Raw genomic sequence first — 23108 nt, 5'->3', positions numbered from 1 at the left:
AAACTGTACGGAGATGAGACACACTGAAAGACGTCCTTAGACATTTTGTCAAAGACATGAGAAATAGTACATAGCAAAAGCTTCGGGTCAACATGCAGGTAATAGAACAAGTCCCTAATGTGGAGCCAGGTTGACTGGTAGAGACTGGGCTCCTCAGATTTGAGTGACAGCTGGCTACCTTCGGGGTCGTCCAAAGGCGGGGGAGGGGGAGGAGCTGGGAGATCAGCTGAGTCAATGATTGGGGGAGGGAGGGCATCGTCCATCACAATGGGAGGGGGGAAGCCATTCTCCTCTGCCACTGGTGCACAGGAAAGGAGACTTTTATTCAGCATGCAACTGTGGTGAAACTTACAGAAAGGATCTCCAAGACTTGAAATAATCATCATACCCAAACTAACTTTTATCATAATATACTGCATATACCAGTCCGTTTTTTTATGGTTTTGGCTGTAAGTACACGACCGGAGAACATGGAAGCTATGTTCTGTCCCTAAGTTCTTTATTTTGATGACTAATTTCCTTAATTATGGCATCTCAGATTTCTAACGCCAAGCATTGGCATTTTCATTTCCTGTATTTGAGAGAAGGAACTTCCCGCCACAGTTAACTTCAGTACACAGCTATCACAGTCCCGTGCCTGCATCTGAACAGATGGTGCAACATCAGAATGCCATGAGTAAGGACGAAGATTAGTTTAAAACAAGTCCATAGAGCAGAAACTTGAAGTCATGAAGAAAAAATCAACAATTCATATTATGAAAGCTACAACTCTAAAAATAGATGGCATACCTCGAAAAATGCCTTAAATGACAAAACCCTTCCTAGATGATAACAATAAAAGACTGTACCCAGAAGATATTGCCGTGACCTTTGTGTTGTGTTATGGCAGATGCCAGTGTACCTGTCTCCAGAGGTGGCGCAGGTGGGGGAGGGGGCAGTGCAGTCTCCAGAGGGGGAGGGGGGGGAGGAGGTGGAGGAGGAGGTGCGACTTCTGCAGAGTCTGTAGAGGGGAGTGGAGGAGGGGGCGGGATCGAGTCCAGATCCTGCGGCGTGGCGTCCTCCTCCATTGGTGGAGGGGGCGGGGGAGGCCCCTCCCCCAGCAGAGAGCCAATGAGGTCGGGTTCAGCTGGCAGGCTGGGGACCACTGGAGGAGCCACGGCCTTGCCGAAGCTAGATCTGGACATGGACAGGTGAGTGTATTTCAACTCGCATTTAAACTTCAGTTTTCATAACTCATATCATTCATTATTCATATCATCACAGATAGTTCTTGCATTTACTTTTAAAGATAGCTATCTATACAGGCATTACAGTAGATGGTATCTTTATAGAAATTTCAGCAAATAACAATATTTCAGAGACCCAGTAATACAATACAGGAAGCATCAGCTTTTTCGTGCTCAATTCTGCTACCAGACGAGTCCATACAACCCAACCCATTTAGTCAGTATTTCAAAACCGTGCCATCACAGCACTTCGGAGACATGAGAAGAAATAAGTGAGACTTGAACTACCGGTAAGTACATAAGACATTAAAGGAGAAGTCATAAGTGAGACTTGAACTCAGTAAATAGGACATTAAAGGGGAAGTCATAAGTGAGACTTGAACTGAGTAAATAAGACATTAAAGGGGAAGTCATAATTGAGACTTGAACTCAGTTAATAAGACATTGAAGGAGTAGTCTTGAACTAAGTAAATAAGACATTAAAGGAGTAGTCTTACCCAGTGGAGCGATCGCTGAGTGAGGTAAGCGACGCACCACGAGACAAAGTCGGGGCGACCGGGCACTGGACGGGCTCAGGGGGGCGGCTAGTTCTCCTGTTTTGGCACACACACACCACACACACACACACACACACACACACACACACACACACACACACACCACACACACACACACACACACACACACACACACCACACACCACACATCCACACACACACACACACACCACATATACACACACACACACACACAGACACCCAAACATTCAAACACCTTAACTACCCCAAAAGTAATTTTATATATGATCAGCTAACACCGACATCAACTAGTTATAATTATTCCCACTAGCAACTATTCTCTCTCTTAAACATACAGACTTGTTTCCACAGAACATGGGTAAAGTAAATGAGGACATGCTTTTGGTATGGAAAGGTTTCTGACAGTCACTACAGACAGGAAGTCAGCAGCAGTGGTGAGGTAAAATGAACTTCCTGTCTGAGAGGCCTTCAAAGAGAGTCAAAACAGGAAATGCAGCCACACAACCAACTACACATGTAAAACAAGCATCTTCCCTGTAAGACGGTGACTTGGTGAAAAGTGAAAGTGGGAGTTCTGTTCATAGATACAGTACTATGAATGATAATGGCTAGCATGTGAGGTCGAAGGTCACTAAGAATCTTAGCGATGTAGCCATGGCTACAGCTATTAAGTAACCATTATTATAAGTTGGAATAGTGGTTTACCAAATATGCAGGTCAAAACAATATTTTGGACGGTTCAGCAATGTCTCGTAAACCAACACAGTGTCCCCACTCTGAATAAACCCCCACGTACCCGAGCGTGCCGCCAGGCTTGCGTGTCATGGTGGCTGTTCTGGCCACCTGCTTCCCCGAGTCCTGCGAAAGGAGGAGAAGCACAGGTGAACTTCATGCTTTGAGCTGCTGAAGCCGGTGAGCCGGGAGCCAGACGACTGAGACGACTGAGGCCTCTGAGCCGACTGAGGCCTCTGAGACGACTCCTCTGAGCCGATCAGACGACTCCTCTGGGCCTCACGTGGTGCACATCTCACGCGGTGCACATGTGCCAGGAGGTTTGGGCCTGTGTGCAGTCACAGTAGGCCTACAGTCCAAATGTCGAATGTAGGTAAGGCCTCCTCATGTTTTTCAGTGAGAAGCCCCCCCCCCCCCCCAAAAAAAAAACATTTGTGATAGAATGTTTTTGTCAGGCTGTTTGTGTGTTTAATTTTGCATGCAGGGCTTGTTGTTTATTTTGTTCTGTTTGTGTTTGAGTGTATGTGTGATGTGTGTGTAAGAGAGAGAGAGAGGGAGAGGGAGAAAGAAAGAGAGAGAAAGTGAGAGAGAGAGAGAAAGTGAGTGTGTGTGTGTGTGTGTTTGTGTGTGTGTGTGTGTGTGTGTGTGTGTGTGTGTGTGTGTGTGTTTGTGTGGGTGTGTGTGTGTGTGTGTGTGTTTGTGTGTGTGTGTGTGTGTGTATGTGTGTGTGTGTGTGTGTGTGTGCACTCTCCGTAAAGAAGACGAGGACTTGTAAGGGCATCAATGAGGCGGCTTAGCCTGGCAGCACTAATTAGTGCCTCTCGCTGTTTTTTCCCACGCTGTGGCAGACTGTCAGCTCATTGTGCTAGTGTGTGTGGGTGTGTGGCAGTGTATGTGTTTGTGTGTGAGTGAGTGTGTGTGTGTGTGTGTGTGTGTGTGTGTGTGTGTGTGTGTGTGTGTGTGTGTTTGTGTGTGTGTGTGTGTGTGTGTGTGTGTGTGTGTGGGTGTGAGTGTTTATGTGTGTGTGTGTGGGTGTGTGGCAGTGTATGTGTTTGTGTGTGTGTCTGTGTGTGTGTGTCAGTGTGTGGCAGTGTATGTGTTTGTGTGTGAGTGTGTGTGTGTGTGTGTGTGTGTGTGTGTGTGTGTGTGTGTGTGTGTATTTGATTGCTAATTGAGGTCAGCATGCCTTCAGTCGGATGTGGTAGTTAGAGAGACTATTAAAATAGTGTCTGCTTAATATCAAGGGACCTATTTTGCATGGATCTCTTCTAAACAATGCAAAATAAAGACACAACTCCAACTAAGATTAAATAAGTCGTATCCCTAAATTGACAAGTTCATGAATAAATAAAGCACAGTTACTCACAGGGTATATCAATGTGTTTGAATAAAATGTGACACATATGATTTTAAGACAGTATAAAATCAAGTGTATTTACAGCAAGCAAATAGTTTTAATATTTAAATGTATTTCTCTCCAGAAAGAGTTTGATTCATGTATGACTATTTAAAGACTGAAAACCACAAAAAATACTATACAGTCAGAGTCACTATACCTGTACATAACCCTCTTTAAAACCAATCTGTAAAGTCATCTGCTAAATGTCAGGAAGTGTAGTACCAGAGGGGCTCTCACCTTCATGCCATGCCCAAGGGAGTCTAGACTGGCATAAGAGATGGGCGTGCGGGTGTACTTGGATTTGGGCTCTTTGCCTGTTGCCGGGGGGATGACCTTGTGGCTGCGAGGCACCCTCTTTGCCGTTGTGAAAACACCTATCTCCCTCCGAGCCACTTTCTCTCTGTGCATGTCCACTGTCTGCGGAGGGAAAGACAAACCGAAAAATTTCAATCAAGTTATTTTAGAGCTCTTTTAGATCTACACACATTTTTAAATGTGAAATGGCTGTGTGGATGGTATCCACTCAATTCTATGCTTTTAACAAACAAATGCACAAATACTTCCAATCCACCTGAACAAAAGGCAACCTTAAGGGAAAGAGAATTTTGTTTTGGTGTGGGGCATTATACAATAGTACTGGTGCTTTTAGGCTCCAAATAGCTGATCTTGCACCTCACCCTTTTCCCATTATACGTCAGGTTCAGTCTAGGACAAACAGAGCTGACCCTAAATCAGTTTAGAGCCAGACAGCAAGTAACCAAGGCCACACCATGACCAGATTAGCCATTTCCTAAAAACGGCAACCTCTATATAGTACTCCGGGGTGCCAAAGGAGCCCTTTTATTTTGTTCCCCTTTGTAGCGCACCCTTCCTGGGTGCGACACTAGACAATAGCCAACATCAATCACGGCGAGTGCTTAGCCCCCTCGCTCTAGAACAGGGACAATCATTCATCCGAGGGCCTCTGAGCGCTCCCGAACTCCCGAACTTCCCCTTCCCCAGAGCATGCCTCAGGTGACCTCGTTAGTGAGGCTGGGCACGGAGATGGCTGGAATGCCTGATGTCCCTGTCTTTGGGGACGGTGGGAGTGGAGAGGGAGGGGCAGGGGAGGGGAGGGGAGGGGAGAGGAGGAGGGGGTGGATATAGGCTATTCCCTCCAAGGCTGGGGCCCCACACTGGGCACAGGAATCAGGCCCTAGGCTGGGAAGCAGACACTGGAGGTTTACAGCACACAGACCCAAGTGAAGGGGCGGGGGAGGGGGGGTGGTACTGGAGTGAGCGGGGATAGGCTGTGGGTGGCAAGGAACTGGGGATGGTTGAGAACGGTGGCAGAAATGGCTTTTCCCACAACCCCTCTGATTTAAGTGGGCAAACAATTGGGTGTATCAGACTAGGAAAAATAAACTCAGGGAAACAAACTGCACGTTTCCTTGTCAGCAGCAACAGTCATGGTTGGTTGCACTGTTTTTTTCTCACGTAAAAAAAAGCCTCATGAGCGACGGAACAGTCATTGACCTTTACTGAAAACTCTCAGTTCAACATTCTATTACTTATCAAATGACTCAGTCTCTCATTGCATATTTAGAAGTAACACCTGTATGAATAATATAACTTAAGCTGCACTAAGTATTTTTTGTTGTAGATACATACAATGTATGTAAACCTTCAATGAACCTTTATTATTATTAATAATAATAATAATAGTAATACACTTTATTTGTATAGCACCTTTCATGCAAAACAATGCAGCTCAAAGTGCTTAACAGCAAATGTTAATGCTTCCTAAGCTACTTGTTTCTCTGTCCAATGCCTTTTATTGCATTTCTCAGAATATGGTCTGGTCCTGTAAAATGTAAACAAGTGATAAACAGGCATGAAATACATAGGGATAATAACAACCTTCACCTTTTTGCTGGTTCTGCAGAGTCATTTTAGATGAGGAAGTATTTGTATTTTCTGTACCACATTAGTAAGCTGTCATGCACGTTGAAGCTTATGTCTGATGAACTGATGAAATACTATTCTGCATGTTTTAAGACTTTGAATACCCTGATAGAACATTTGCTCTACAAATCATCTTATATTGCATCTTCTTCTTATCCAAATGTTTATTTTGTGTTGTTAATAGCCCACTTTACATCTCTTGTAGTTTCATTTGGCAGTAATTTAGCTGTTCTGTATTTCCAGGCATTAGCCAAGTATCACTTCATAAACTGCAAGTTGTCCAAAATGCGTCAGCAAGACTTAACAAGGACTAAGAAGTTTGATCATATCACACCTGTTTTTAGCTAAACTACACCAGCTCCCTGCAAAGTTTAGAATTGATTTTAAGATTTTATTGTTTTAGCTCCAGCCTATATTTCAAATATATTGACCCCTTATGCTCCACCAAGGGCCCTAAGATCCTTTAATGAACTTTGACCTTGGTCAAATTTTGAATCTAAGGGTGACCGAGCTTTTACTGTTGTTGGTCCTAAATTATGGAATAATCTCCCATTACATTTCAGATCTGCCGCCTCCTATTAGTGCTTTTATTTGGTCAAGCTTGTATTTATTTATTTATTTTCCATTTGATCTCATTCTAACTTGCTGGTCTTTTATTGTATTTTACAGTTTTTTTTACTCCATAACTCATACATCACTTTTAATTTAGTTCTTCTTTTCCCTTTTATTTGTTTTAGTTGTTCATTTCCTTTTCATTTCTTTAACTCTTGTCTAAATTTAATTTCAATCTACTTACCTCAACTGGTACAACTCCTTTTGTTTATAAATGTGCTGTACAAGTCAAATTGACTTGACTTGACTGTATCCTCTCTAACAAATCATTGCGATTTAAAACCCCGTTGGCCTTACCATGCACTTGTCTGCACTGTTATTTCAACCATGCCAAGATTCTGGTTATACACTCTGTCACTGCTCTAGATCATGTCTATTTTTCTGAATCGAGACGGAACCCCACAAGATCCCCAAGATCTCCTCTGCACCTGACACTGGAGAATCGTTGCTATTACCTGTCCAATGAGATTGACAGAAGATTCAATCTTGCACAACTGGGAGGTCTGGGCATCTAGTAGCTTCAGGACATTGCTAGCCATGTTACTGATCTGGTAGGCCACGCTGGCCAGGGACTGGGTGGTGAAGGCCTTGGTCTCCTCCAGTGCCTTCTGGGATTCATCTCCTGCCTATGGGGAACCAGAACCACAGAAAATGGCGCCACTTTCATATATTCAATTACAGATCTGTGCAGGACTCTCAGGGCAATCCAAAAGTGGATTTCGGTTTCTTCATTGCAAATGCTTTGTAGCCATTACATTTTCTACAATTCAGCAACAAAAGCTTACACAAACACAATAGCACACACAAAAAAAAAAACAGATCAAACACAGATTAAGTTACACCTACACTAAATACACCATCCGTTTCCACACCATCTCATCAATCAAAACAGATCCGCCTTCACCACCATAGTGTTGACTGTCTCTCAACTTTGTTCAGAAGCACATTTAAGTTGTGTGACACTTCTGCTAAGTGCTCTGCACTGCAACCACTACTGCTTCCTCTTTCTGCATACGAGGCTGCACTTCTCTTAAGTATTACTGTCATGAACAATGCAAAGAGCCTGAACATGTCCATGTGTATGTTTAAAGTTATCTATTAACTAAGGTGAAGAGCACTGAGGGAAGTCTCCCTTTCATAGACTCATCATCATTGTTGATGACATACAGTAACCGTCTGTAACTTAACGTCTGGTTGGTGGTCTAAGAGAAAGCCAAAATTCCATGCCGTGCTGCTATGCCATTCTTGCTACAAGCTTGTTCTGAGCTTATTCCATCATTGTGAGCGTGTTTAGATGACATGTTCCTGAATACAGAAACAAGTTTCTTCTATTGCCCATAGGGACAGTAACCACAGATTCAGTGCAAACTCTTTACTTTGTAGCTACTTGGCTACTACAGAATTCACATCACTCTACCACATCACTATTAATGTATCACTTTATATTTTGTACTTCATTAACCTACAGAGGAGAATGTTACACTCACAAACAAGGGCTAAAAACCGATTGACATATTCATAGCTGTGATAGCACGTAGTGCAAGCCTATCAAGAATCAAAAGCTCAACTAGTTTTTCGGTTCAATGAATGTTCTGCTCACCTCGAGATAGTTTTTCTCACAGTAGTCCGCCACATTGTACAGGTTTGTGTAGTTCTCTAAAAGAGCCTGTCTCGTCGACGGAGCTTCTTGAAGTATTTTGACTACTTCTTCGGTGTAGTTTTGATCCTTCATCACAATCGTTTTGAATTCCCGCAGAAAACCCTTCACCAACAGCGCGACATGAAAGATGCTTCAAGTTTGCAGAAGCACCGAGCCGACCAGCCTTTGACGTTGTCTCAATGAGGAAAGAGAACTTGACAGTCAAAGCGAGGATTTCGTGACGGCGCGCAACGAGCTGCAGACCGCAAAGTTGTTGTGCGCCCTTGCTGCAGTGAAGAACAGCCTATTGATTTACACACTGTATATCCTAAGAATAATATTAATAAACATATACTGTAACTTATCCTGTGTTGTAAAAGTACGAATAGTCCATGTTCAAAACACTATTTTCATAATACCTAAAATCACTGTAAACCCACATACTAAGTGTTTTAAGTTTTCTCTATAAGCTCAATATATGGATCTGATGAAGAATAACAGAAGGCACGACGTCTCTATATGTCACTGAATAGGCTACGGAGGTCAAAATACAGCACGATACCGAAGACATCCGATGTCAGTTTATACAGCCTCTCATCTCCACCTGTTGGCATGTAGTAGTTACTGAACTTTGGTCAGACATAATTGAACCGATTATAATCGAGGATTCCATCGGTTCAAGATGTTCATCAAAAAGTAACTGTGGGAATCATTGTCATCTACTTTCCGTCTCTTTCATTCATAATCAGTGCTAACTGAGTAATGGAAAAATAACTTTATTTTAAAGTGATGGCTGCTCTAAACTAAAAATATAGAGATAAATAAAGAACGTGAACCAAATGAGTAGGTTGCTAAATACATTTATTGAGTTGATTATTAAATAAATGAAGTGTACAACAAAAGCACCACAACCTCCCAGCCTCATCAACAAAGAAATAAAAAAGGAAAACAATCTGTGTTTAGCTTGCTCAGACAAAAAGCCCAACCAAAATTAGACTAAAGTCAGCCTTTTGGCTTTCAGTGTCCTCCAGAAACACTGCCCAAAAACTATGAGGAGAAACACTGCCGTGAGCACCATGTAGCATATGAGGATAACCTTGAGAGCATACATGGACTCTGGGTCTGACAAGAGACGCCTTTGACCCAGGCGCAGGTACACTCCCAGCCTAATCTCAGCAGCATACTTTCCCTGCAGCCAGCAGAAGTAGGAGCCCTTATCTTCCAGTTGCACAGGCTGAAAGTGCAGATGGTGGCCTGTGTCGATGAAGATGCGTGCGCTCTGGTTCAGGCCTTCCATGTACTGAGAGCGATAGAGAGGCATGGAGCCTCTGTCCCAGGCCACTGCATGTTCCGGCCTGGCCCCAGGACAGGACAGGATGAGCAGGGTGTCTGCTTGGTGGTTGTGGTAGTAAACAGGAACAGTGACTGATGGTTTTTGCTCACTGTAGCCGAGGAACTCGAGCAGCGCTTGGTGTTCAGGAGAGGAGAGTTCTGTTTTTGGCGGGCATGGGACATTGCAGTTCTTCACCCCCAGCTCAGCTCCATATTTGTCTTTTTCCAGCCCCAGACCTTTGGGCACTGCTGAGGACCCACAAGATGTGACCTTGTGCGTTTCACGGCGGTAGCGTACCTCCAGGTAGTCACTCTTGACATAGCAGAGACCCACACGTGTCTGCTCCCCGGGAACGTCACAGCGGTCGCACACCGACCATGACCAGAAACTGGTGAAGACTTGGAAGAGTAAGTTGTCCCCAGATTTGACTGCAGCCACCCGTTGCGTCTTGCTCCATAGAAAGGAGACTTTCTTTGCCTTCTGGACATCCACATCATAGCCGTAGAAGAACTCACCGGAAACCGTGCCACAGAGGTAGTGGCCCGAGTCGGATTCCTGTGCCCGAAAGATGAGCAGGCTGAAAAGACGGATGGAAAACCGGCTCCGCAGCTCCGAACCACGTCCCACATGGGATGAATCGACCACAGATGTGCCCTGAAAATCTGTCAGGGCACGGATGTCTGTGGAGCCCAGTTGTTTCTGGTAGTACCATACAACAGAGTGAGCCTCCTCAGGTTTGCAGTGACAGGGCAACTCAATAGTCATGTCTGACAGGTAGGCAGCATTGTCAAAGACGAGGAAGGCAGGACAAACACGGCTGGCAAAGACATCCTCTTTATCCTCAGGGGCCTCATATGCAACCAGTGTGGAGAGGGACACACAGAAGATTAATAAGAAAAAGGTCATGGAGGTCCCTGGAAATCTTCAAAGACTAAAATGAAAAGAGAACACCAGAATGCTCTCTCAGGCACACTCAAAGGTTGCCATGGTAATCACTAAGCAACACTCATTTCTTGAATGGCTATTCTATTCTATTTCTATGTATTATTGAGTAACATGTCAGGGAGTATGAAATCTAGTTCCTAGGAACCTGTTACCAGCAAACACTTTCCTTCCTGCAACCTATTCCACCTACTGTACACTTACAGAGCACGTACAGTACGCATTTGACATGGTTACATCCGTGTCCACAAAAACTGATACCTCTCTTACACGACAAATAAAATTAGATGATTTTTAGGTGAAGCTCTTTGAGTGAAACCTCTGTCTCCTAGTGCGCATCACTGTGCAAGATTGAAACCGGCTTCTTGACTGATCATATCTCAGACTGTCTCCAATAAATCTATGGTATAAAAATGACTATCAGCTCCCACCTGTCGAAGCATAGAAACAGAAACATACTTGGAAAATTAAAACATGGAGTCAAGTAAGATTCCTTATGACACCAGTCAACGTGGGAGGAAGGCACACATGTATAATCACGCTTTCAGTGTGTATTCATAAATTATGATCTTTCTACATGTTTTACATAAGACTGAAACACAGTAAGTAAGTGAAGTACATTTATAATACATTTTGTTTATTGGTTTATTTATGATTTATTCACAAAATATAACCATGAATATTATGGCTATATTTCTTGACACAGCCTAAAATATTTCTAAAAAGGTACATTCAACTGGCCAAACCACTGCAGTTTCAATTCTCAAGAACATAACCAACTGAGTACACAACAGCAAAAACCACACTGTACAATGAACATGAATGACATGTAAACGAGCTCTGACCAATTGAGTTGTTACATTCTCTGTACCCACTCATGTCATCACCCTTCCAGTGTATGTAAATCCTTCTTGAAACAGTCCTATCTATGGACCACTGCTAGGAGTACCATACATTTCCATTAAATGTTTCAATTTTTCATGAGAATTGTCGTCTCCTGCTGTTTCCACATTCTGAGCTACACCCCCACCATCATCAGCGGCAGCAGCAGTAACTCTGGATGGTGTTTCATCCCCCTGACAGACATCAAACGGTGGTTTAACGTCCACTGCCGTCTGAATTTTCAGGAATAGCTCTTCACACGCCCCCTTCTCTCCCCTGCTCAGCAGGGACACGTTGAGGCCAAACCGTGGGGTCCTCGACAGGCCATTCAGCACTCCCACAACCTCTGGCCAGTCCACAGGCTGGAAGCCCTGTGACAGGACCAGCAGCAGCTCCCCCAGCAGGCCGAAGCCCACCTCAGCACTGAATATGGCCCTCAAGGCCTCCCCTCCCAGGGCTAAGAGGAAGCCGTACTTCTCACTGACACCACTGGCCAACCGCCGCCATTCCCGGCTGAACTCTGACGCTGTCCTGGGCTGGAAGTCAGGCGGCTGAGGCTGTTGGTAAAAAAGAACAGCAGACCATACTTATTATATAGCCTATACTATACTACAACACATGTTGGCATAAGTGCTAGATCATTTGTGACTCAATACATTTGTAAAACAATAGCATATCTGTTCCTACGTCTGTGATATAGGCTACTCTTAAAAGTGTGCATATCATTACAGCTCTACACCAACTCTGGAGCAGACTGCTGTCTTGCAGACCAGCAGATCCGTCTCTTTTGCAGCTCAATGATTGAAGGGACTTGAGCAAGGAAAGTGCAAAGTGATGGGCCTATTGCTTAGATATACCTGAATAACGGTGGGGAATATGAACCCACAGTCATACTGAATGTATAACTAAGTGGACACAGTGTATTCGTGATGGTTTGAGAAACCAACCTGCATCCCTTCGAAAGTCTGCGAGTCTCGACAGCTCTTATTAGAGGCTACGGCGTTCCAGGGCTGCTTAGGTGGAGCAGCGGCTCGATCTTTCCTGTCCAAGGGTTTCAGGTGAGATGCTAATACAATATCTCTGAAGACAAGATTTTAACGTTAGACTGTGACCAGTTTATTCTACACGCGCATCTCACATATATCTTTGCCAACCAAACGCCTCATCAATTATTTTGTCATTGGAAGAGTAGCCTAGAAGTTGAACTTGAAAATGAATACCAGCGACCATTATTACAAGTCCTCTAGGTCATGATAACTTAAACCATCGTCTAATTATGCCTATATTCTCAATTTAGACGTTATATTGAAATATTCGTTTCGTTGCCTGGCTCTCTAGGATTTGTTGCCACTGTTGCAATGAATTAATTCATTAAGATATTCAATAGCATACCTAAACTCCTCATAGGTGGCTACTTTCTGGTGAAGAGCACGAAACTTGGCATCATTTTCGCGACGATATTTCTTGTCAGCTTCAACTGCACACTCCAGCTCTTTTTCAAGGGCCGAGAAATTGATCACGAATTCCGACTCCCCCATTTCTCTACGAAGCAGGGTTTCAACTCCGTTCAACAAATATAGCTAGCGATAGTTCCCCAAAGTTAGCCGGATACTTCTCAACTCAGAGGTAGCTGTGCATACACAAAAACGCACAATGTATGTATTATTTATTGCTGCGACGTCAAGGAGCCGAAACCCAATACTTTTGCTCTTTCTACCTGTATAACGAGATGTAACAATGAAGGAATCTTGAATGCGGCAAGTATTGAATCAACTTTTAGGACGATTATCTGAGAAACCCACTTCACCAACTACACGCAACTTGCCCCTACTTCCGTTGACATACAGGTATCCATGGTTACTACCTCCTGAAGATAAGGGGTGTGTCTAGAATTACAAAACATGTCACTACAGTTCACGTTCACATTATGGACCGCAAAAAACACAATGAGAATCTATATCAGCATCACATCAAAGCTTAAACAAATCGCATGGGCATTATTGAAATAAGATACATGTTCATACGGATTAAAATCGACACGTGAATTATCCTGAAAACAGATACATTGATTGTAAAAAAAAGTTTTAATAAAAAAAATGTAGACAGGGAGGGAGAAGGACAAGGTTTTTTTATTACACAGCAGTAAGGATGACAGGAAAAAACAAACAAACAACTTGGGAGGAAAGAAAGACAAAGAAAAACACAATTGTACTAGCGTGTTTGCCAGTCGAATATTATAACCAGATCTTTAGAATGACAAGTCCACCACCATCAATGTCTGAGTTTGGATATTTCGGTATACACAAGTACAGTGTACAGTGTACAGTGAACAGACAGGCTAAGAATGTTATTGCCTATACAAATGTAGTGTGAGGGAAACCTACTTGGCATGTACAAAATATGAAGCATAATGGGCTCCCAAATGTGCAAAATCTTGGAACATTTGATCAGCAAAAACAGACCTCACACATGGGCATTGAGGGGAGGGTGGGTCATGATAAGACACTACATGTACATTAAAAGTTAATGGAATTATAGGGGGAATATTTAAAAACTCTGCTCATTTAACATGTACATTGTTTGTGCAAGTGTATGGTGTCAGGTTGAAAAAGAAGTCAGATCTTCCTCTGCCTTAATGGCTTCTTTTAAAGTGTTGACAGCATCTGTAGAAAGAGTAGAGTTCAAACTTATTAAAAACAAGTTGGAATCAGAATCACTTCTATAATCTCAAAAGGTAACAAAAATACAAACCCAGTGATCTCTGGAAAAAGTCTTCCATTTCTGGAAGACGAGCCAAGACTTCAAACGTTGGTGACACCATGGATAAATAGAATTCTTTGCCAGCCTGTAAAAATTGAACAGCGCATTAGAATAGAACACCTTCCATACATGATTATGATCACAGAGGGAATGAGGCCTTCAAATTCAGCTGATCTGCTTGAATGGTAATTCAGTGACAGGCAGAATCTCAGACATACCAAGACCTCCTCTCGTAACTTCTCCTCCATCTCCTCGACCTGAGATATGGCATCATACAGGGGAACAATGGAGTCCTTCAAAATAAAATGTAAAGCCATGTTATCCCTGTGTTTTGGCAGTCATTATGAGCAGTACGGTTGGGACCAACGGTCAAAAACTCACATCGGAGGAGCTGCAGCTTGCCGACAGCTCTACCTTGAGGGCTGTGTCCTGTACAGCTTTAGATATCCCATTCAGCTCCTTCACTCTGTCCAATACCACATTCACACAAGTCATAATTACCTTTACATTACATAACAATTAATTTAAAATAAAAATATGGTAATCACCCAGTGTGGCAAAGAACTAAAGATACCTTCAACTGTTTTTTTAGACTTAATGAACAAGTATAGTAGAACCAGGGGTGATGGCTTAAGTTGAGCACTCGATGGCAGTACCTGTTAGCATAGCGAAGAGTGTTCAGGGTATAATCACACGAGCCCATCCCAGGTGAGATCATTGCGATCTGAAGCAAAGATTTTTGCAATATAAGCAAATAAAGCTCCGTACTGGATTTTCAAACACTGCATTCTAATGATGTACCATCCTCATTAATAACAGGGGCTCATTTAAAATGTCGGTTTTAAAACGTAACCAAAAACGAAAAAAAAAAACTGATCAAGCTATTAGATGCCGTGATCATCTTACCATGCACGTCCTGGAGTTCTCCCCAATAAAGGAGTCACGAAGCACTTGAGTCAGCTTGCTCATTCGGAATGGGATGTGGTCACTGTTGTGACCCAGGGATCGAATACATTCCTGCCAAATTATGAGAAAGGGTTCATTAGAGACTCAGACAACTTGCTGACACATTCAAGACGTGTTGAGACATTTCTAGTTAATGCGATTAGCATTTAGCACACATCGATAGGACATATACAGTACATTTCAGATGTCTGACATCTCCTCCAGCAGACAGGAGATACTTGGCAGATATTGCTAATATACAGGTCTTATTTCACACTGGATAAGGCAGTAGAGGCAGTTGACCTTAATTAGTTGCCTAATGTAGATAAAAAGCTATTTTCTTTAGCACTTACATTAAGAGTGCATTTATAGCAGATTATTGTGGCTCAGTGACAAAACTAACTGAACCTCTGTGTCTGAGATGCAGCTCTGCTCAGGTCGAGTGGGCTGTATGCAGTGGGCGTCCTGACGGAGTGATGTGGGAAAGAGAGTGAACAACAAACAATGCCGCAGAAAAGGCTGCATGTTTGCGTCACTCTTTGCTATAGGTATCACGCCAAATAAGGAATCGTAAGCAGAAGCGAGCACAGACATTGGTCAAGTATGTGAGGCTGGCGACGTTAGTGCTTTTGTTGGTACTCATGCCAAGTATGTTTCTCTTTTAAAAAGTTGTTTGTTTATAAACTCTGAGGGCTAAATGGGGCAGTTCAATCGGTATCCATCAAGCTCAAGGACATTGCTGAAAGAACTGAAAGAAAAAAAAAAAAACCTTGACTTGGAGAAGCTTTAAGCTGCACTATGTATTCCACAGAACACTGCAGTTCTTTTCAGTTTTGAGGCATTCAAATTATATCATTTTAAAAGTCCAAAGTAACCAATAGCAGCACTATTACACTGAATTTTCTACATGCTGTATAACACAACAAAAGGGTAGTTTTCTAGTAATGGCACGCTGTTTTACCTTCAGGGCCAGCAGGCTGCGGTTGATTTCGGCGGTCTCTGCGAGGGTCTGACGGTCGTTGCCTCGGACGTCCATTCCCCGCTCGTTCCCAGCCAGATCGACCAGGGAGAACTTGCCATGCAGTTGCAGCCGACGGCGCAGGATAATCTGCAGCACCGCATGGGAGCGTGAGGAGTTGGCGTTTGCGAACGTCTGGCCAGATGTCCTGCGCACAAACACAGACTTAAGAATGCAACACAGAATCCATCATGCGACGCAATTTGTGCATTTACAGGCCAGCAGCAAAGAAATAGCATGGGGACTGAAGGCAGTCTCGAGAGTCTAGAGATTCTGGCACCAAACCAGAGGACCTAACAGAGAAGAACATGCCTGCAAGGAATGGCCACTGGACATTAAGAAGAGAGAAAAGGGCATGTCATTTGCCCTAGGCAATCCTTAATAAAGTTAACACCCCCAAGTGGCTAGGTGACAAATTTAGGCTAGGCTTTTAATAAAAACATTTCCTTCACAGAAGTGCTTTCTGCTTTGCACCCTGAAATGCCCATGGGTTTGCACATCTTTCTCACTAAATTAGGTATACATTTACCAGACAAGGGTGAAATGTAACTCTTTCATAGCACAACTCATAAATAAAGCATTGAGCGGATTTCCAGGAAGTGACCACTAATGGCTATGCATTAACTACAGAGCGCACACTCACCGGCACGCACTGCCCCTCTCAATCATTTTGATGACGTCTGCCACACAAGTGACGCTCATCTCCTGCAAGCCCACAACCTGCATCTGCTGCCGCTCATCCTCCAGAACTCGCAGCTGGGTTTTCTTGTTCAGGAGGTCATACACCTATAACACAAGAGTAGATCAAGAGCCAAACATATTAAACAGCCAGATAGAAAGCACTGTGCCAATGGAAGTTCATTTGCTGAACAGTCACGTAGTTCATGGACTGCCAAATACACGATCCTGAGATCCTGTCCATAGCAGTGAATGGGAGACTGAGATTATTTTAACTGAATTGAATTGATTATGGGAATTGATTATGGGAGCTACTGTGGGTTCAGTTGCAACCATTGGACAAAGTTGCCAGCGCACCAGACACCATTTGTGAGTGGTCTGGTATTTTGTTGAAGTTCAACAGCCAATTTCCTTATATGTCAGCAATTGAGATGCACTCCACTTTCATGGATTAGCATGTGTTCAACTAGCAGGTAAAACTAAAAGAAATATTGGCTCAATCCAACCCACTCAATTGCAAACATTTTGGTAAAATACCTCCACAATAAAATATGCACAAAATGTGGTTAATTTTCACATTCAACCATGAAACTAGACTCATTCATAGCTGTTAAACAGATAGTTGCATTGACTGGCAGCCATGTTGGGAACCTTTGAGCTGCCATATGGGGGGTGTGGGGGGGGGCGTTCTATACAGCTCCTATATTAAACCTCCTTGATAAATTATCCAAGAAAATAAAATGGTTCACAGAGGGCATGGTTGTATGACCACATTTGAGGAGTTGCTGTTGCTGCTAAAACTAACATTAACATTGACCCAAGTGATGACATCTGGATAACCTCTGTGGATGAACAATGGATAGAGGTGTGTGCTTATGAACCTACCTTGCCATTGTAGATTTCAAAAAAGGACACAAAAGGGTCTAAATCTGGATGCTGCCTCAGGAGAGTGAAGACATCTTGGGCTGTGGCAGAGAAAAGGGACAGTTACATTTGGACTTGATTACAATTAAAAGGTGTAACGTGTAGGATTTAGTGGCATCTAGCAGTGAAGTTGCAGACTGCAACCAACTGAATACCCCTCCCTCACCCCTTTCTCTCCAAGCAAGTAGCAGAGAATAAGGTGCCAGAGTGAAGCTTCCTGTATGGTGAGGTGGGTTACGGAAGGGGAGGGGGAGGGGGGTAGAGGATTTGATCTATTAATCAGTCTGATGGAGGATAAAAGCCGTCCCTTAGCCTAGAGGATTTCACACTTCTATCTCTCCTGTCAGCGGGCATGAGTGTGAAAACCCTGTGTCGGGGAAGGGTTGAATCTTTAATGATGCTGCAGATGGTAAATGTCTAGCAGAGATGACTACTGTGGGCTCTCTGAAGGTAAATGTCTTGCAGAGATGGGTCTACTGTGGACTCTCTGGTGGTAAATGTCTTGCAGAGATGGGTCTACTGTGGACTCTCTGGTGGTAAATGTCTTGCAGAGATGGGTCTACTGTGGACTCTCTGGTGGTAAATGTCTAGCAGAGATGGGTCTACTGTGGACTCTCTGGTGGTAAATGTCTTGCAGAGATGGGTCTACTGTGGACTCTCTGGTGGTAAATGTCTTGCAGAGATGGGTCTACTGTGGACTCTCTGGTGGTAAATGTCTAGCAGAGATGGGTCTACTGTGGACTCTCTGGTGGTAAATGTCTAGCAGAGATGGGTCTACTGTGGACTCTCTGGTGGTAAATGTCTAGCAGAGATGACTACTGTGGGCTCTCTGAAGGTAAATGTCTAGCAGAGATGACTACTGTGGGCTCTCTGAAGGTAAATGTCTACCAGAAATGGCTCTAGTGTGGGCTCTCTGATGGTAAATGTCTTGCAGAGATGGCAGGGGTGCCCTGGCGATCTTCTCGGCTGTCTTCACCACTCTATGCAGGCGTTTGTGGTCCCTGGCAGTGCTATTCCCCATACAGGTCAAGATGCTCTCCATGTTGCAACTGTAGAAGCTGCTGAGAATTCTGTTCTCAGTCTCCTTAAAAAGTACAGTACAGCCACCGTTTTCTTGACCAGCTGGGTGATGTTACATGTCCAGGTGTCTCAGACTCGAAGATTGTCCGCTGTCGGTGCGATCTGCTGTCCTTCCTCGTGTCCCCCCCCCCCATCATCTCCTTGGTGTTATCCTTGTTTTCTGCTGTTACCCGTCCCAGTTTCGGGTGGGTTTTGCTCCATATTTTTGCTGCTTTTACAACGAGGATTCAAGCTCCCTTGCAGTTTCTTGTACCAAATAATAAGTATGATCTGTCAATGTCAAAATTTGTGTTCTCAAACTTCTCACAACACAAAATGGTTAATCTGCACCAGCAACCACCGATTCCTCTTCCTTCTTCTCCCTCTTCCAAACTACGCCACCAAATTCAAGCTGCCACCTCAATGTAAGAACGCAAAAGGCCCTCTAGAGCCAGTGTGGTCCATTCTGGGCTACTGTAGAAACATAGCGACCTCCCTGACAACCTGCTTCTATGTAGATATGAAGGGCTTATTCTAAGCTAACAGAAGGACAACGATTCGTACTTACAGGTGATTATACACCAATTAAAAAAAAAAGATCCCCTTAAATCCTACACATTGCACCCTTAAAGTGCACACTTATTGATGCACCTCAATGTATATATATTGTATTTACTCAGGGATATTTATTTATCTATTTATTAATTATTTATTTATTATTATTTAGCTGTGGTAGTTAATGTGCACAGCAACTTAAGTTTGTTAGCTGTCTGATGCTGCCTCGTCTGTCTGTTAAGGACCGTAAAGTACTTTAAAATTGAACTTAAAACTGAAAAGCCAAAGCAAAAAAACTCCTTTACCTGCCAAAGCATAGATCCCCTTTGAGCTGTTCTGGTTCTTTCCAGAAAAATCACCTCCCATTGTCTAAAATGGTGAACAGGAGAGTTTTTTTATTATTATTATTATTATTATTATTATTATTATTATTATTATTCATCCATCAAGATTCACAAATGGCTTTGTTAAATATACAGACTGCAATTGTCGCATCAAAAATTGAGCACTTACATGAGTTTTTCCACTGCCAGTCTGACCATAAGCAAAACAAGTTGCCATGCCGCCTTCAAAGATGGTTTGCACCAGTGGTTTGGCCGTGTGCCTGGTCATGGGGAAAACATAGGCCTAGTTATACAAATAAAGAAAAATATCTATACATACAATAAACAAACATAAAAATAAACGCTTTCATAACAGCCAGTACTAAGCAGGGTTACCTGTAAACAGTGTCATTGGTAGTGGTTTCATCAAAGGAGTAGTCGAAGTGAAAGACCTGGTTCTCCAGATACTTAGTGAGATCCACTTTCTGCTTGGGCTCGTGAAATAACAGCGTTCCATTCCCAGGAATAGTCACAACATCAATTTCCTTTTTCCCAAGTTCTGAAAACCACATTCCACAAGACACTCAATTTAATGATATAGTCCCCGCAAAAGCATGATGTTTCTCTGTGTGCTCATTTGGTGCATACCTTTTTTACTTAGTGGGCGCTTTCGAACACACACACATAGTCTGGGATTGTCCACCTGCAAGACAAGCAGTTATCAAAAAATAAATTAAAAAAAAAAAAAAATCAACAAACTCAATTTCTTTTTTTTTTATCCCAAACAATATTCAGAGCTTTATGAACGAACGAACGAACGTACGCGACCAGATTGTGACAAGGGCACTTTTTCTATGGTCTCTCTGTAGTCCTCAATCATCTGGTAAAACTGTTTGTTAGGCCGACCTACTTCTGCTGCCTAAAAGAAAAAACAAACTTAATGCCACAAACCTTTTCACATTCAGCACATCTTGTATAAATGACAAATGTGTTTACAGAAAGCACTGCACATGGTCTTTGCCCAGTTAAGACACTCATTCAGAAAGATCTATAAGGTCACGGACATGCTTCAAAGGCAGATCATTACTTGCCTTCACCTTCTTGTTCTGGATTTCAGAGGCTCTTGGCATGATTGACGACCGTTTGCTTCCGGCAGCACCACCATTCTGTGACACCGACATTCGACGGACTGAAAGAGAACGCCAAAGCTTGGACCGTTAGAAGTGGTCTCGGACATACAATGCAGAAGTGGGATGAGAGACAGGAAACACTGGAGAAATCTAGTGAGTCTAGTGCAGCCGTTATTTTGGAATTCCACCAAAATCGCCCGTTTTGCCTCACCTGCTGCGTTTGAGGGAGCACACCTGGATTCCTCACTTTCACATACAGCCTCAATCATTGGAAGTTGGGCAGGGGGCTTCGCTTTAGTCCTTTTGGGATAGGCAGGCAGTGCTGGAGATGAGAGACTGTCATTATCGTTTGATAAAACTGAGCTAATAAAATCAGAACCATGACCAAAGTATAAAGCGCACAGACTCCTTTCACCCAGCTCTGGTTGGTAAAAGGAAAACGTTTAACACTCAGCGTCACACACCTGATGGTCTAGGAATGGCTGATTGGGGCATGTCGTGGGACTGATCACCACCAGTAGCGGCACCCACAACAGTGGACTGCCTGTACGCAGCGGTCGAGAAGTTGGCTGTGAACCTCTTGGACACTGATGAGGTAAAAACAGAAGGAAATAATGACTTAACACGGCATTAGGCGACACGTACGTTGACATTTCTCTCAATCAGCAGCAGAGTAACTACAAGAGGAGCCCAACATAGGAATAGTGAAGCACTTGAGTTTAGGAAAGGTGAAGGTAAAGAATAGTCAAATAATTCAAGGATTTATTCTGCATTTTATCAGTGGAGAGCTGCAGTGCCAAAGTATTTAATGACATCTAAAATAGACAACTTCACACCAAGTGTTCTATTAAGATAAGTGGAGGAGGGGGAAGCAGCCCATAATAGAGAGGGGGGGTGATCACTACAAGCCCAAACACAATCATTATGACAGTGTACATTGTGTTACTGTGTAAGCCTGTAGTCAATTAGTTAATCTCAACAGAACATGCACGGCATGCAAACCTGGTTCCTCAGACGGACCGGCTTGAGGTGCCGCTTCAAAAGAACAAACACACACAAATACATGAGTTGACACATCAACACACGACAAACACATTAAGCATTTGTTACAGCTATTACATACTGTCACAAGGTGGCGGCATCCTCGATGACCGGAGTCTCCCTTCATATTTCTACGGAAGAAGTTAAAATAGAGATATTAAACTAAAGTTTGGTTGAAAATGAGCAGACAACGAGATGGCCTGTGCCCAGTTGTGTTGCTTCACCTTCTGTGCGGAAGCCTGGACAGCCGGAACCTGGGCAGGCTGTTTGGGGGGTGCTGGCTGCTCGAACAGGTGTGAGTTGAGAGCCCAGAGGTCAGCAATGTCAATCTGAAACAGACAAGAAGATGATGAGCCACAACATAGGAAAAGTCCAACAGGCAAACAGACAGACAAGCAGAAACAGAGACAATGTGCCATAATTTATGTTTGCATACTCTGTTTGTTCACAATGTTTGACAGTTTAACAGTGATCGCCAAATATAACTGAGACTGACAGAAGAGAAGTAAACAACCAGGCAGGCCAGATTTTTAAGGACACCAGTGTGGGGACAGAAACATGTTAACCATAGCATGGCTTATGTCACATTCAGGATAGTCACCTCCTTCCCTTTAGATGCCCCATCCTCCTGCCATTCCACATTCACTGCGGCTTTTAGGTCATTCACATTTTTCACGTTGGCAGCATGAGTTCTCCCTGAAAACAACATTAATAGCCCAGGGTGAGATTTGTACATGTACAAATCTGTATGAAAGTTATTTATGTTTGAGTGAATGACTTAAACATTCATAGTAAACCTTAGGGTTTAAGTGAATGACCAATACACATAGGCTATCTAAACGCCACCTTAGGGTTTAACTGGGTAAACATGAGACGAATACGTTAAAACTAAGAAATAATTTGCATAAATTACTGCATTTACGAAATGTCATTTGAAGAAAAAGCCAAACTACATTAGGTTTGTGGCGTTACTTGGCGATAGGTTCTGCGTGTTAGCGCTCTCAAAATTGTAATTTACAACCTGGGAACTAATTGCGTTTGGGCTAGATCTCATTCATAAAATACAGAACAGAATTTAAGTGAAATGATCTCCATTTTAGTAGACGAGTGCCTTTGTTTGGACCTACGAGTAAACTTAGATTAACTAACGTTAACGGTAGCTGATGTTGGCTAGCTTAACTAGCTAAGACCTATGATAAGCTCGAAAACCCTTCATTTTTCATTATGGAAGAACAAGACAGAAATCAATGGCCTAAAAATGAAAAAAAGAAGTGGCATGTATGTAACATGTGAACTACGGTATTTAATGTGATAATACTAGTAGGAATTTACAGATACACGACAGGAAAAAATACTCAGTTGATTTATAAGGAATCTCTGGCAATGAGGGAACAATTACAAAAAAAATGTATCAGTGGAATAGATTA

General features: G+C 43.1%; 4 protein-coding genes across 6 annotated transcripts in view; all 4 read right to left on the bottom strand.

Annotated features, from left to right (window-relative positions):
- abi3a (ABI family, member 3a) overlaps positions 1–8683 on the bottom strand; it is an 11859-nt gene extending 3176 nt beyond the window's left edge. The window contains exons 1-7 of one of the 2 annotated variants that reach the window (XM_031565018.2): positions 8053–8683; positions 6908–7078; positions 4134–4313; positions 2562–2623; positions 1724–1819; positions 902–1176; positions 179–298 (exon numbers count right to left, since the gene is read on the bottom strand). In XM_031565018.2, the coding sequence (XP_031420878.1) occupies positions 179–298; positions 902–1176; positions 1724–1819; positions 2562–2623; positions 4134–4313; positions 6908–7078; positions 8053–8184 (1036 nt within the window). In that variant the 5' untranslated portion in view covers positions 8185–8683. The remainder of the gene's footprint in view (positions 1–178; positions 299–901; positions 1177–1723; positions 1820–2561; positions 2624–4133; positions 4314–6907; positions 7079–8052) is intronic. The other variant, XM_012836266.3, reaches the window with a different exon arrangement.
- A 252-nt stretch (positions 8684–8935) lies between these two features.
- LOC105907864 (Ig-like V-type domain-containing protein FAM187A) lies at positions 8936–10330 on the bottom strand. Its single transcript, XM_012836264.2, has one exon. It carries the CDS (start codon positions 10328–10330, stop codon positions 9083–9085), a length of 1248 nt encoding a protein of 415 aa, XP_012691718.2. The 3' UTR covers positions 8936–9082.
- A 566-nt stretch (positions 10331–10896) lies between these two features.
- Positions 10897–13259, bottom strand: ccdc103 (coiled-coil domain containing 103). Its single transcript, XM_031565004.2, has 3 exons — positions 12641–13259; positions 12196–12328; positions 10897–11805 (listed from the first exon to the last, which is right to left on the bottom strand). The coding sequence occupies exons 1-3, from the start codon at positions 12784–12786 to the stop codon at positions 11293–11295; spliced, it is 792 nt and encodes a 263-aa protein (XP_031420864.1). The 5' UTR covers positions 12787–13259; the 3' UTR covers positions 10897–11292.
- Positions 13260–13358: 99 nt separating this feature from the next.
- Positions 13359–22399, bottom strand: kif2c (kinesin family member 2C). Of its 2 annotated transcripts, none has more exons than XM_031564980.2 (21): positions 22283–22399; positions 21906–22010; positions 21764–21812; positions 21643–21675; positions 21105–21227; positions 20852–20962; positions 20602–20699; positions 20334–20429; positions 20159–20213; positions 19907–20069; positions 19701–19791; positions 19493–19556; positions 17535–17614; positions 16615–16757; positions 15915–16119; positions 14915–15025; positions 14665–14732; positions 14390–14474; positions 14227–14301; positions 14000–14093; positions 13359–13911 (listed from the first exon to the last, which is right to left on the bottom strand). In XM_031564980.2, exons 1-21 carry the CDS (start codon positions 22388–22390, stop codon positions 13847–13849), a joined length of 2022 nt encoding a protein of 673 aa, XP_031420840.1. In that variant the 5' UTR covers positions 22391–22399; the 3' UTR covers positions 13359–13846. The 2 variants fall into 2 exon arrangements, with proteins under 2 accessions (XP_031420840.1, XP_031420851.1); XM_031564991.2 differs by having other exon boundaries at positions 20608–20699.
- Between the last annotated feature and the right edge of the window lie 709 nt (positions 22400–23108).

The sequence above is a fragment of the Clupea harengus genome, chromosome 1 (assembly GCF_900700415.2).
Source record: "Clupea harengus chromosome 1, Ch_v2.0.2, whole genome shotgun sequence".
Classification (NCBI taxonomy): Eukaryota; Metazoa; Chordata; class Actinopteri; order Clupeiformes; family Clupeidae; genus Clupea; species Clupea harengus.
Note: the sequence above shows the minus strand (reverse complement) of the source record. Positions and strands in the feature narration are given on the sequence as shown.

Coding starts and splice junctions, on each gene's coding strand:
- kif2c (XM_031564980.2), bottom strand. CDS start 22,390: ATGTTGTTTTCAGGGAGAACTCATGCTGCCAACGTGAAAAATGTGAAT. Junction 17,615..19,492: donor GGGGATCTATGCTTTGGCAG/GTAAAGGAGTTT, acceptor TCTCTGCCACAG/CCCAAGATGTCTTCACTCTC. Junction 13,912..13,999: donor CTTTTTCCAGAGATCACTGG/GTTTGTATTTTT, acceptor CTCTTTCTACAG/ATGCTGTCAACACTTTAAAA.
- ccdc103 (XM_031565004.2), bottom strand. CDS start 12,786: ATGGGGGAGTCGGAATTCGTGATCAATTTCTCGGCCCTTGAAAAAGAG. Junction 12,329..12,640: donor GCCACCTATGAGGAGTTTAG/GTATGCTATTGA, acceptor TCTTGTCTTCAG/AGATATTGTATTAGCATCTC. Junction 11,806..12,195: donor AGACTTTCGAAGGGATGCAG/GTTGGTTTCTCA, acceptor TTTTACCAACAG/CCTCAGCCGCCTGACTTCCA.
- LOC105907864 (XM_012836264.2), bottom strand. CDS start 10,330: ATGACCTTTTTCTTATTAATCTTCTGTGTGTCCCTCTCCACACTGGTT.